The following is a 12,988-nucleotide window of genomic DNA, read 5'->3' on the forward strand; positions in this document are numbered from 1 at the left end:
ACACATGTGCATTGTCTTGCAGGCTCCCTGGACGAGGGCCTCAGACCCTGCCCACGCCAGCGGCAGGAGGGCAGAGGTGGATGTCAGAGCAGGGTCCGCCTTCCCACAGCCCCCGGCCTCCTTGGAGAATGGTGGGCCTCACCATCTCAGTCAACAGGAAGATACAATTATCCCCATCTCACAGATGGGAAGACTGAGGCTGGGGGGCTTCTGAGACTTGCTCCATGTCTCAAACGTGTTGCCTAGTGCTGGTCTCCTTCCACTGGCCCGAGTGCCTCCCTGTCTTCACTGAAGGGAAGGAAATGAAAGTGCTGGGTGCCTGGGGGCCCACCAGCAGCCCAGAGGTCCCAGGTACAGAGATGAAGGCTCCTGGAAGATGAGGGCAGAGTGGTGGCCTGGCCACCCTGCTAGCCTGCACCACCCCGTCAGTGGCCAGAAGCTGAGACCTAGGACACCATCAGGCAGCTGGGCAGGAGCCCGTGGGGCCAGCGGCCATGCCCCCGCCACCCCCCCACCGCACGGGAGGGACACCTGTCGGGACACTCCTGCCAGCAGCACAAACCCACCAGAAAGGGCCCCCACCAGCCAAGCACACAGAGGGCTCCCAACCTGGAGCAGTCGGGTGACCTCGGCATTTGCCCGCTTGTCCGGCTCCCCAAAGATGGGACCCTGGCCTCTTGTGGGTCCTGGGGGCCAGTGGGAATGGGTGGGCCAGCCTATTTCCTGACCTCTACAGCTCAGTCTCTCCAGGGTGGTCAAGCTGACGCATGCATCAGGGAAGGGCCAGGTCTCTAAGCAGGCCGTGAATTCTGCTCCCTTAGGCACCCAGTGTCTTGGTCTCCGCTCTGTTCAGCCACATCCAGCAGGCAGAGGTGGGACGGTCCCGCCCAGGGCAGTCCGATTCCTGGGGCAGACAGCCCCATCCCCAGAGAGGGGTCAAAGGGGCAGTGACAGGCCCCACATGACCTGGGCAAGGAGAGGCCCCTTCTGATGCAGGCTGCCAGGCCCCTAGGCTGGCCGTGGGCTGACCATGAGTGGGGTCCTGCTGGCACTGTCCTCCCCCCACCCTCTAATGTCTCTGTAGAGCCTGCAGGGCCTTCTGGGCCTCTGCTTGGGACTCATGTCTGAATACCAGCTGCCACCCTCCAAGGCTGCCCCAAGAGCCCTCCTGGCTGGCGGCACGGCCCTGTGCTGGGGCGGCACTCCCTCATCGCGGGCTGCCCCTCCAGGAGGGGCCTGCAGCCAGCTCTTCTTGCAGTTCCCAATTCCTCAGGACCAGGGCCAGCCAAGGGGGAACACGGGACACCACGACACAGCACCACCCAGGAAGCAGCAGTAGTGACCGGGGAGCCCCTCCTCTCCCGCCGGATCCCTCTGACCCCAGTGCTGCCCCTGGGCCTGGCCGGCGCAGGCTGGCCTCCCTCCCCACCAGGGGGCACTCTTCCCCACAGCCACCTCTGGAGAAAGGATGGGCCTGTCCCCTGCCGTGATGCCCCCCAGGACACAGCCCCATGCTGAGCACTCCACACGAGAACCCAGTTTCACAACCACTCCACACAGCAGGTGTTGCTACCATCCCCATTTTACAGAAAAGGATTCTGAGGCACAGAGACATTCAGTAATTGGCCCAAGGTCACACAGCAAGGGAGCATGGCGCCAGACCTGAACCCTGGCAGCAGGATGGCTGGGTCCAGGAGACCAGGTTTTGGCTTCTGCTAGGGCTCCACCTCTTTCCTAAGACATACGCCACTGGGAATGGCCACTGGATCCAAAGGACAGGACACTGGCCCTGGGCTAGGGGTGTGGCCTTGAAAACTCTAGGTAGCAGAGGAGGTGGGGGCTGATTCCTTGGGCCAGGAATGCCTGGGGTGCGGGGCCCAAGGCAAGAGCCCTGCAAGGGCAGCGTGGGACCCTCGGGCCAGGAGGGGAGCTGTGGCCGAGCAAGCGCCTCAAGCCCTCAGGGAGAATGGGGCGAGAAGGCCACGGCTCACAGCGAGGGTGGCCAAGCGGCATGTGGGCCAGGGGCCGCCCCAGGCTGGGAGGGGTCTTCGCTGTGCGGTCAAGGAGGACATGTATGATTGCAAACCGCATGCGTTGTGTCTAAACCCACACATTGTTTCTCGTCACTTATAACTTACAAAAGTAACACGTGGTCACCGTGGCCAGCAAAGCTGCAGCTCACGTGAAGCCTCTGACACCCGTCCAGTCCCTGCACGGATGGCATTGTGGCTGCATTTCAGCACTGAGGACAGCGTCTGGCACACAGTAGGAGCTCAAGGAACACCACCGAGTGACTCAGAGAGACTGATCTCTGTGTCCCTATCACCCCCACCTGCAGGCAGCTGGCCGGGCCCCCGCTCTGCCCCAGGGCTCCCGTCCGGTTCGCTGGCTCTCATGGGGCAGACATGGGGCTCCACCGGCCCTCCCGCCTTGGCTGAGGGCCCAGCCTGCTGCCCAGAGGCCTCCTCTTCTCTGGGCCCTGGGCCTCCTTGGCCACTGGCTGAAGACTGCGGACCCGTTCACAGAATAAAGAAGTAATGAAGTAAAAAATTACACAGAGGATCACGAAGGAAGCTAGCTGCAGTGCTGCAGCCGTCGGAACATTATAAACAGGCGCGTGAGGTGGTGTCCATACACTTTCCTATGAACATCCTGCAGGCCTGATGCCCATCAGAAACTCAGAGCTGTGGTGCGTGGAAACGGTACTTTGAGATATTTGCTACAAATGTAAAGGGACATGAAAAAATCAGCAGTTTCCACTGGTGACCAAGTCCCAGATTCTAGAATGCCATCGTCGCCTTGTTCATAGTAACAAGAAATGCTAAAGGTTAGCAAAAAAGATTTTCTTTCTCAGTCAAGTTCACAAACTCCCTGACTTCTAAACCTGGGCCTCTCCAGGGCACCCTGGGGAAGGACCCCAGACTCAAATGACCTGCCTGCACCCCCCCGTCTGTCCACCCCCGTCTGCCCGTCCTTCTGGAGCTGACTCCACCACCGGCCCTGGACGGCCATCCTGGCCCCAACGCAGAGGGGCGCCCCCTCCCCTCCGCTCCCTCGGCCGCTGGCTCCATCCTGCCTAGAGCTTCGGTTCAAGGGCTTCTCATGGGGTGGGACTGGCGTTTCGGGAAGCCACCTCCCGCCTGTTCAGGAGTGTCCTGCACTTCATGGGGTCCCTGGCCTCCCTGTCCCCTCCCCTAAATGCCGTGACAACCAAAAACGCCCCTGGGGAATGGCTCCCGGTTGGGAACACCCACTTTATCCTGGGGCGCTTAGCTGTGTGTCTGACCTGCAGCAGCTCCCAACCATACAGTGACGGGGAGGTGGCAGTCTCTGGGTGTTAGGTCACTGGAATGGAGACCGGCAAGGTGCCTGGAGTGTCTTGTGGGCAGCCACTGCCAGGCCAGGGGAGGAGGGTCAGGGACGGCGGGGTTAAATGTTTTAAGAGCCTCGTCCCTTTAAAATACCCCTATGGGTCCGGTGTGTCCCAAACTCCATAATGAAGGGAGATGGGAGTGAATACCTCAGCCAGTCCTGAAGCAGGTGGCATCATCCGTCTCCCCAGGGCCTGCAGATGGTCACAGGTGGGTGGGATGTACTTTCCGTAGCCCCAGACACTTGAGGACGCACACAGACATCACACATGGCTCACCACAGGGCCCAGATGTCCACAGGTGGCCCTAGGCGCCAAGGATGCGCTTAGACACAGACGAGCCCGGACGGCCACCCTCAGGTTCAGAGAGCGGTCCTCGGCGCTGGGGATGGTGTCCGAAGGTGTGCACAGGCCACAGACCTCCACAGGTTCTGGTGCTGATGGTGAGCCCAAGAAATGTCCCCACCAGGGAGGCACAGGGCCACAGTCACTGCCAGGTGCACCTGTCCAGGGCCTGGCTGCCCGCCTGAGAGGGAGACGTGTTGGCCTATCCCTCAGGCTGCTGGGAGCACTGCAGCCAAATCCACCCCCAGGGCCAACAGCTGGGGCGCAGACGAGGCTCAGGATATGGCCAGTGGCTGCCTGGCTCTGGACTGCGGCGTCTGGGGGGGCCTTGCAGCCCCAGCTGAGTTTCTCACTAGACCCTGACCTTCTGGGGGAGGGGCCCACAGCCTGAGGGTGAGCACAGAGCGGATGAATGGATGGATGGGTAGGAGGGTGAAGGGCCTTGCCTCCTGCCTGGCCAGCCTCTCCTCATCCCTTCCAAGCAGGTGGGGCGGCGGGGCTCGGGCGTTTGGTGCCCGTCGGCAGGACCAGCTCTGAGCTTAGGAGGCCCTCCTTGAGGTGGTGACCTTCTCTTCTCCTGCCAGCCGGCCAGCCGGGCCCTCCTGCAGCCCGAGTCCTCACGTGCGCCGCTCTCAGGCCGGCTCCTCTCCCGGACACCCCACCCAGCCCCTCCTGGGGCTCGCCCACCTGTCCCAGCCTTGGAGCCCCTCAGTCCTCTGGGGTCTGCCAGGGACCGTCTTTCCTTGTACCTGTGGGAGCTCTGTGGCCTCCCCGCCAGCTCTGTCCTCTGGCTGACCTCACCCCTGCAGCCTGGAACACATACCCAGCACCTACGGACAGGGCCACACGGATGCCCCCCAGCGCCCCGATGAGGCAGGCTCGCGTGGGCTCGCCCCTGACCTCCTCCTCTCTGGGGGACCCCCTCAATGGGTGGCACCATTGCCCGGTGCCCACACCAGGTACCTGGGACAAACCTGGGCCAGGGCAGCAAGGCCACGGAGAAGAAGCTACTCCAGGGACAGGGCTCTGAGCACTGAGGACCCCTTTCTGGGACCCAGCTTCCCCACCTGCACACTAAGTGGTTGCACCAGGTGGTACTTGGCCTGCCCTGCAGGCACCCTGTCCTGCCCGCTCTGGGAGGCTGGGAGGGGCTGCCAGGCAATGGGCCAGCGGAGGCCAGGGCATGGCTTAAGGATGCAGGGCCTTGGACCAAGGCTGGGGCTGGCTCTTGGGCACTTCATCGGGTGGGAAGGAGGGGTGAGGAAGGCAGGGCCCAAGCCGGGGCTCCTGCAGGGCCTCCGCTTGCTGGCCTGCTCCAGCCCAGGTGCTCTCCCTGGCCCCAGGCCCTGGTCACCCTGTGCATCCTGTCCACCTGTAGGGCCCTGGGCTCGGCCACACTGCAGACACCCGAGCTGACGGGAGGTCTGCCTCATGGTGCTGCTGGCTGGTCCTCACCATCTCCCGGTGCTGGACCCCATTTTCCATCGCCTCCCTTCCTGCAGCCCCGGACTCGGCCAGGTCGCAAACTGCTTGGCCTCCCCCTGCTGGAGTCCGACCCTGCACAGCTCTCCTCCTCCAAGATGCAGCAGGGGCGGCAGGCAGGGCGCTGGGCCTCCAGGGGGCCGAGGTCGGGGCAGATGGTGAGGGAGCAGGGTTGATGGAGTCCGCCGGGCCTGCCCTGTCATCTAGCCAAGCCTCTAGAACCCAGGGAGCACTTCGCACAAATCGGCAGCCAGCGTCCTCGGCTGGGCCATGGAGCCAGGAGCCAGCTGCCTGCCCACCTCCCCTCCGCACACCCTGCCCCGCATGCTGTGTGCCCTGCTCAGGGGCCCTCGCACTTGTTGGGGGGGACCCCCAGCCTGTCCACGGCAAACTGGTGCCAGCGAGTCACAACTCTCCCAGACAGGTGCCCCTGACCCCCATGACGGTCTTACAGCTGGGCCTCTCATTGCCCACCCAGGTTCTGGGACGTGCCACAAGTGAGATGCATCAGCGGGTCGGCAGTTACCAGACTCTGAATGTCAGAATGAGTGGCCCCCGGCCCTCCTCTCTGACTCAGTTGGAGAAGTTAAGGCCCATGGGGTGCAGAGCTCTGGCCATTTTCCTGAGAGCCTTGCAGGCTGGTGGGGGTGAGGAGCAGGCTGAGGATGGTCTGACACCCTCACTCCAACACCAAGGCACCAGTGCACGTCTGAGCCGAGACCCTGAGCCTATGGCATGGCCCTGTCCTCAGGAGCCACACACCGAAATACCCAGAGCCCAGGATCCCCGCCCACTGGACAGGATGCGCCCAAGAGTGAGGTGCCACGCCTGCAATGGGCTGAACCATGACCCTCGTTCATATGTCAGAGTCTAAACCCCCAGGACTTCAGGAGGTGACCTCATTTGAGCGTGGGGTCTTTGCAAATGTAACTGGTTGGGCCCCTAACTTGATAGGATTGGTGTCCTCATTTCCATAAAGTGAAATTCAGAAGCAGACCAGCACAGGGACATCTACTCACAAAGACAAACCCAGAGACTACAGACCAAGGACCCCCAAGGATCGCCTACAACCCTCAGAAGCCAGGAGAGGCCCTGGAACAGCTTCCCTTTCACGGCCTCAGGAGGAACTAGCCCAGTGACACCTTGATCTTGGGACTTCCAGCCTCTGAACTGCAAGACAATAAACTCCTGCTGTGAGGCCACCTAGCCTGTTGCATCTGTGCCAGCAGCCAGGGGAAGCGGACACATGCCTGACCCCCAGCACCCAGCCCAGCCTGGCACCATGTGGGCAGTGTTCAGCACACTTACTGCTGAGGTTGCCCAGACTTGGGGAGCACCCTGGGAAAACAGGGAGAGCCCTGGAGAGTAGTGGGTGTGTTGGGGATGCCCGGGAAGCTGAGCAGCAGGGCCAAGCCCTGTAGGGAGGATAGTGATGGGCGTGTGCCGAGGGTGGGCATGGGGAGGGCCGACCTGGCAGGAGGGGGGGGCACGTGTGCCAGGAAGGTGAGCCAGCCAGGAGCTGGTGGGAGCCAACGCTGAGGCCACAGGCAGACGAGGGGCTGGGGTGGGTATGGCCTGGCCCCCTCAGGGGCTCCTAGATCTACCCAGGATTCCTGCCAGCAAAGCTGGTATGCACCCCTCACACCCAGAGCTTCCCTTGCACCCATGGTGAGACCAAGAACAGTCAAGAAAGCTGGAGGCCCCAGCCCTGCTCCCAGTGTAGGGGTCACAGCTGGGAGGACAGGACAGCCCCCACCCCACAACTGGGGACAGGGCGAAGGGCCTGGGGTTGGGGAGGACTGCAGCACCTCCGCCTGAACCATCTCCGCCCAGAGACTTCAGGCAGCTCAGAGCACCTGCCCAGGCCTGTTCCTAGACACACATGGCAAGAAAGCTGCCAGCTGGTATGGGGTAGGTGGCCCCGGGCTGGAGCCCTCACCCTCCTGAGCCTGTGTCCTCTCCCGAATGTGGGTGATGACCTGACCCCACCGGGCTGTGCTGACGGCTAGATGTGGTCACAGCTGGTGTCAGGCACCAGGCAAGGAGACATCAGACAGGCAAGGCCTGGGCCCTGAGTCTTGGTCTGAAATCTTCCTGAAGCAAGCCAGGACCCAGGGAGGAGGGTCTGGCTTATAGGAGAGCTGACCAACCTCTCACCACCTGGGCATGTCCAGGCCTGGGCCCGATTTGATACCAGCGTGGCCTTGGGTGAGCCCCTCTCCTGGCCTGTCTCCCTGTCCAGGACCAGCCAGGCTGCCACCTGTGCCCGTGCATGTGGGTGGCCTAGCACAGGCCCGGTGCACCCACACACCCGCTGTGCATTCCTCCCGGCTCCGAAGCCCACCTGCCGCCTGGCGGGAGTGTCCTCAGTCCCTCTCCTGGGAGGCCTCAGTGGCCCTGCAGCCCTGTCCACCACGGGCTCACGCTGTTCCTTATTAGGGCCAGCATGGAACCAAGACCGACCTGTCTTGTCTTCTGGACTCATCTACCCCTGGATGGGACATCTGTCCATGACTCCTGGGGGACTTGGCCCAGCATGGTGCTGGGGACACGCCAGGGGCTGCTCTTAGGGTCGGCCAGCAGCACACAGCTGGGCCATCCTCTGCGTACACCCCGGGCAGGGTCGCCTGATTCACGCCCCGGAACAGCCCTCTCCAGCAGGGCAGGAGCGGCAGGCCTTCACTGGACAGGCTCCCGGGACCAGCTCAGGGTGAGGCCCGGCTACACGGAAGGCCGAGTCACCGGCAGCAGTTGAGGTGGGGGCAGGGCGGCCCCGGAGAAGGCACAGGAGGCGTTCCAGTTAAGAGGAGTTCTAACCCGGCCTAAGCAGTGGAGTCTACGACCAGGAGAAGGCAGCTGGTGGCCCATAAGGGCCTGGCCTCGAGGCCCCATTTCAGGCCTCCAGGCTGGGGTGGCACGAGGCTTCCAGAGAACACAGAGCCCAGGACTGTTCAGCAGTTAATGCCACCGGCTTTGGGGTCAACAGACTGGGCTCTCGACCTCAGAGCTCCACGTGGGCCGAGCCCCTTGAAGAAAGCTGTGGGGCTTCTCGGCCTCAGTTACTTATCTGTGAAGCAGGTCTGCAAAGACCCCTCCTCATCCGCTGTACCAGCTAGACAGTCACGCGGAGGGACCCACGCTGAGTCTGGGTCACGGTGAGGGCTCCCAAGTGCCAGACACCACTGCCTGCAGGCCCTCCAGGGGCCTCTAGGGCAGGGGGCAAAGGGGAGGACACGCCTGAGGCGGCCGCAGAGTGCATGGCGTCCACATGCTCCCCTCCTGCAGCCTTCCGGTGGTCGTGACTATTCCCGTTGTCACACGTGAAGAAACAGAGGCACAGAGAAGCCAGGTTGGGGGGGGTGGTGGCAGGGAGGCTGACGCAGCAGGGCTGGCATCTGAGCCCAGGCCCACGGAGGACGTCCTGCCCCGCCCCTTGGATGTCCGGCACTGCAGCTCCAGCAAGGGCCAGGCCGCCGCATCGTGCAGGTGGCCCTGTCGGCTCCTGGCTCCCCTGGGCCCCCCTACCTGTGGTTCTCCGCCCCCCACCAGCCCTGCCCTCACGCTGGGGATGATGAAACCTCAGCTGTTCTAGTGGTGACGGGACAGGGCAGCAGCTCAGCTGGAAGCCACGGACCACCCTGGGGCCCCAAGCCAGGCGCATGGGGGCCTCTGCCCTCTGAACAGGACTGGGTGCACACAACCGCCCGGTGTGAGGCTGGACTGTACGCAGATGGCCTGCGAGAGCCGCGCAGCTGACGGACAGACTCAGAGGGCTCTCTCGGCCTCGGGCAGGACGGCTCAGAGAAGCAGCGGTTTCCGCTGGGAGGCTAAGGGGTGGCCCTCGGTGGGGAATCCACAGCCAGCCGGGGTCCACGAGCAGAGGGGCTGCCCCCGGTCCGTGTCGCACTGACAGGCCCACGTTCCCCTCTGACCTCCATCCCCAAGGTCCAGGCCCCTTCTCCTGGGCCCAGGCCCTCCGCCTCCCAGTGCCCACCCACCACGGCTGGCATACAGCAGGCCGTGTGCGGGTCTCCAGCAAGTTGTGACTGAGAACCTACTTTGTGCCAAGAACTGTGCCAGGTTCTGTGGCTGCTACAGAGAACAGTACAGACAGAGGCGGCCCCTGCCCCCAGGGCCTCAGTGAAGGGTCAGATACACGACAAACCGTGTCAAGTGTCAGGAGGCTGAGCAGGTGCTCAGGAGGCATCTGGGGACCAGAAGCAACCCCACCGGCAGAGATAGAAGATGGCAGGCCCGTGTGCATGCACGCGTGTGTGCATGTGTGCGTGTGCATGTGCGTGTGTGTGCGCGCGTGTGTGCATGTGCGTGCGTGAGATGCAGCACGGGGCTGGGCTTTGCCCCAGTGCTGCAGAGGGAGCCAGCTGGAGGGGTCGCTCCCCCTCACCTTCCATACAGTGCTCTGGCCGGAGGGAGGGCTACCTGGGCTGTGCAGCCTGTAAAAAGGGATGACCGTCGTCCTCACCACGGCCACGCCTGGCCGTCCATCCAAAACACTACACAAAGCCACGAACGGAAGCCCCATGCGCGCTGATGGTCCCTCCTCACGAGCCCACACCATTTCTGCTCTCCCGGGCCGGCACAGGCTGAAAAGGCCACCCAAAGGCCTAGGGCCGCCCTCCCTCCCTTCCAACGACTAGCAAGCATTGAGTCTCTACCCCACCAGCTAGCCCAGGCGTCCACCCCCGGGGCTCCCCAGGCTGGAGAAGTCTGCCTGCCGGCTGGCAGGACAGGAAACCAAAGGCCGGATCCCCGAGAGCAGCGTGTCACCACGGGGCCACCAGAGGGCGCCCGTTGCACGGAGCCCGGCCAAGTTGCTCGGAGAAGGAGAGGACAGGACTGGCTGCTGCCTTGGGAGGTCACTGTTTCCTTCACCCCACGTGGCACCGGCACTCTCCTCGGTGCCTGGGCCCTGCAGGGCACTCTCCAGTTCAGGTGCTTATGGGGGAGGATGAAGCCATAGGGGGTCGGGGAGAGCAGCTTCCCAGAAGCCCCTGGAGCTGGGACAGAGGAGCCACGGGCGCTGGTCGTTGTGGGGGGGGGCGCAGTCCAGACCCCTGGGGGGTGGGCAGCACCTGAAGCCCTGGCTGGCGCGGTGCTGGGACAGCTGCTGGGTGGCCGTACAGCCCCCCTCCGTCACGTGCACAGCAAGGCACTCTGCTGGTCCCGGGTCCCCAACCCACTGCAGCCCCAGCCCAAGGAGGCCAAGGCCCAGCCCCAGCGCCGGCCCCACCTCACCTTCTCCAGCCCGCCCTGCTCTCTCCTGGCCCCTGACGGTTGCCCAGACTCTGCCACTCTGTCTCTCGGCCTAACTGGGACAGGGCCTGTGGATGCGGTCAAGTTTAGGACGGTCCCGAGGACACAGCGGCCGAGTGGGAGTGGGCGTGTGAAGGAGAGCTGTGGGGCGAGAGGACCCTGGAGCGCCGTCTAAGATCGGGGCTGGGTGAGGGCAGCTGCTCAGCTGCCCTGAGACCCTGGTGTCCAGGGGAAGGGATTCAACCGAAAGGCCAGGAATTCCCAGGCATGAGCTCCTCTGTTCGCATGGCGGGTGGCGGAGCTTATGAGCCAACGTGTGCTGGCCCCAGGCACCCAGATGTGCCCCCCAGACCTGTTCCCTAGGGAGGGTGGCGGCCCTGACAATGACAGAGGCACAGGAAGGCCTACCGCGGGGGCCTTGGACCCAGGGCAGGGGGCTGTCAGGGTATCAAGGCAGCCTTCTGTGGGTCCTGCCCTGCTGGGGGCAGGGGTCCAGGGCCTGGCTGCCCCCTCCCATTCCCCAGCAAGACACGGCCATGGCCTTGCCCCTCATACTTCTCTCTCACTCAGAACTCCTGTGGCTGTGGTCATTCCATGTCCCCCGTGTCAGTACTCGAATGCCCCCTCCCCACCCCCGCCCCAGTTTGGGAGGAGTTCCCCACGGCAGGAAGCTGGTCTGCTCCGCTCTCATCCACCGTGTCCCAGGCACCCTGAACAGATGCGCAGACCCACGGTGGTTCTGGACACGTTTGCAGTTGGAGGAAAGAGCCTGGGGGGTGTCTGTGAAATCCTTAGTTTGCAGTTGGAGGAAAAAGCCTGGGGGTTGTCTGTGAAATCCTTAGACCTCCACCCTCACTCCAGTCCCCAAAGCTCCTCAGAGGCCTGCAGGGAGGGTGTGGGCAGGACTGCGGGCAGCTGCAGGGCTGAGGCCGCCTGGGACGGCGATGCTCTTACAAAGAAATGACAAGGCCCCTGGGCGGGATCCAAGGCGCCGACCACCTGCAGCTGGACTCCCCGCCCGAGGCGGCCCTGAGTGCCAGGCGAGCACAAGTTCCCTGGGCAGGAATCCCTGCGAGGTGATGTTCCCTTCCCGGTGTCAGAGGTCGAGCCTCTCCACCCTCGCCCCCGCCCCTCCCGGAGCGCACAGTTCGCTCCCGACCTCCCCGGGGCCCCTAGGCTGCCTCTGCCGGGGACCATCGGGAATCCCCGGGCCGACCCGAGGCGCCTCCCGGAGAGGGCCGCACAGCCGGTGGAGTCCCTAGCCCATGGCCGCCGTCGGTTGCGCCCCGACAGCCGGCCCCGCAGCTCAGCCCTGCCTGTCCCGGAGGACGCACCGAGCCGGGGACCGCCCGGTCCGCCGCCCGGCGAGGACAGCTCCGCGGGGAAGGGGCCGGTGTGCGTGTTGGGGGCCGGGGGGGGGGCGAGCGGAGCAGAGGAGACCCGGGCGGAGGGAGGGCGGCTCGGGGCGCGGAGGCGCAGGGCGGACGAGGGCAGAGCGGGAGAGAGAAGGGGGCGCAGGGGAAACCCGGGAGCGCCGGGTCACTCACCCGAGATCTCCGCCTGGGGCACGTCGCTCAGGCTGAAGCCCTTGGCCCCGTAGATCTGGCGGACTTCGCTGCAGCTCCGACTCTTGCTGGCAGGGTCCCCGTGGGCGCAGGCGGCCAGCGCGACGGCCACGCACAGCAGCCACCAGCCTCGGGCCCGGAGCTCCATGGCGGGGCCGGCGGCGCCCCCGGCCGGGCCCGTGCAGCCCCCGCCCGCGAAGGGCAGAGCCAAGGTCCCGGCGCACTCGGCTCGCGGTCCGGAGGCGCCGGCGGCAGGGGAGGCGGAGACAACAAAAGCCGGCGGCGGCTGGGCGCGGGGCGCGCGGGGCGCGAGGTTCGGCCGCTCTCTCCGGCGGCCCAGAGCGCGGCAGGCGAGCGCGCAGTCCCGGCCCGGCCCCTCGGCGGCCCGGGAGAGGGGCGGGGAGGGCCGCGCGGGGCGGGGCGCGCAGGGGCGGGGCGGGGCGCGGCGCGGGGGCGCGATCCGAGGCGCACGGGGCGCCCCTCCTGCTCCCGGGGCCGCCCGGCTCGCGCGGATCTGTTGACTGCTGGAGGGAAGCGGGGTGGTCGGGAGCGCGCGGGCCGTGTCCGGGGTCCCCGAGGGCGGGCCCTCCACGCCCAGCGCCCCGGGCGGCAGCACCACCTGTGGGGGCGGGGGCGGGGGTGCTGAGGCAGGGCTTCCCCCGCCGGACGTGACATCACGCCTTCCGCGCGCCTATCAGGGGCTTCCCCGCCCCCAGCCGAAGTCGGCATCCCTCCCGTCTTCCCTCTCCTCGGATCAGGCCGTTCCTTGCTGCACCCTGGCCGCGTGCCTCGCGCGTCCGCTCCCACAGCCTTGGTCCCCTTTGTCCCCCGCCCGCACCTGGCCTGCACCCCTTTATGGCCCCTCGCCCCCGCGCCCATTTCAGCCACCTCTCCCGCGGCTGCAGCTCACACTTGATTTTTTTTGTGGAGGAGAGTGGGGGCCTGTACGTGG

General features: G+C 65.1%; 1 protein-coding gene across 1 annotated transcript in view; it reads right to left on the reverse strand.

The window, feature by feature from the left end:
• GPC1 (glypican 1) overlaps positions 1-12,409 on the reverse strand; it is a 29,627-nt gene extending 17,218 nt beyond the window's left edge. The window contains exon 1 of the mRNA XM_060106811.1: positions 12,019-12,409. Coding sequence (XP_059962794.1) covers positions 12,019-12,184 — 166 coding nt within the window. The 5' untranslated portion in view covers positions 12,185-12,409. The remainder of the gene's footprint in view (positions 1-12,018) is intronic.
• Between the last annotated feature and the right edge of the window lie 579 nt (positions 12,410-12,988).

This window comes from Mesoplodon densirostris, chromosome 8 (assembly GCF_025265405.1).
Source record: "Mesoplodon densirostris isolate mMesDen1 chromosome 8, mMesDen1 primary haplotype, whole genome shotgun sequence".
NCBI lineage: Eukaryota > Metazoa > Chordata > Mammalia > Artiodactyla > Ziphiidae > Mesoplodon > Mesoplodon densirostris.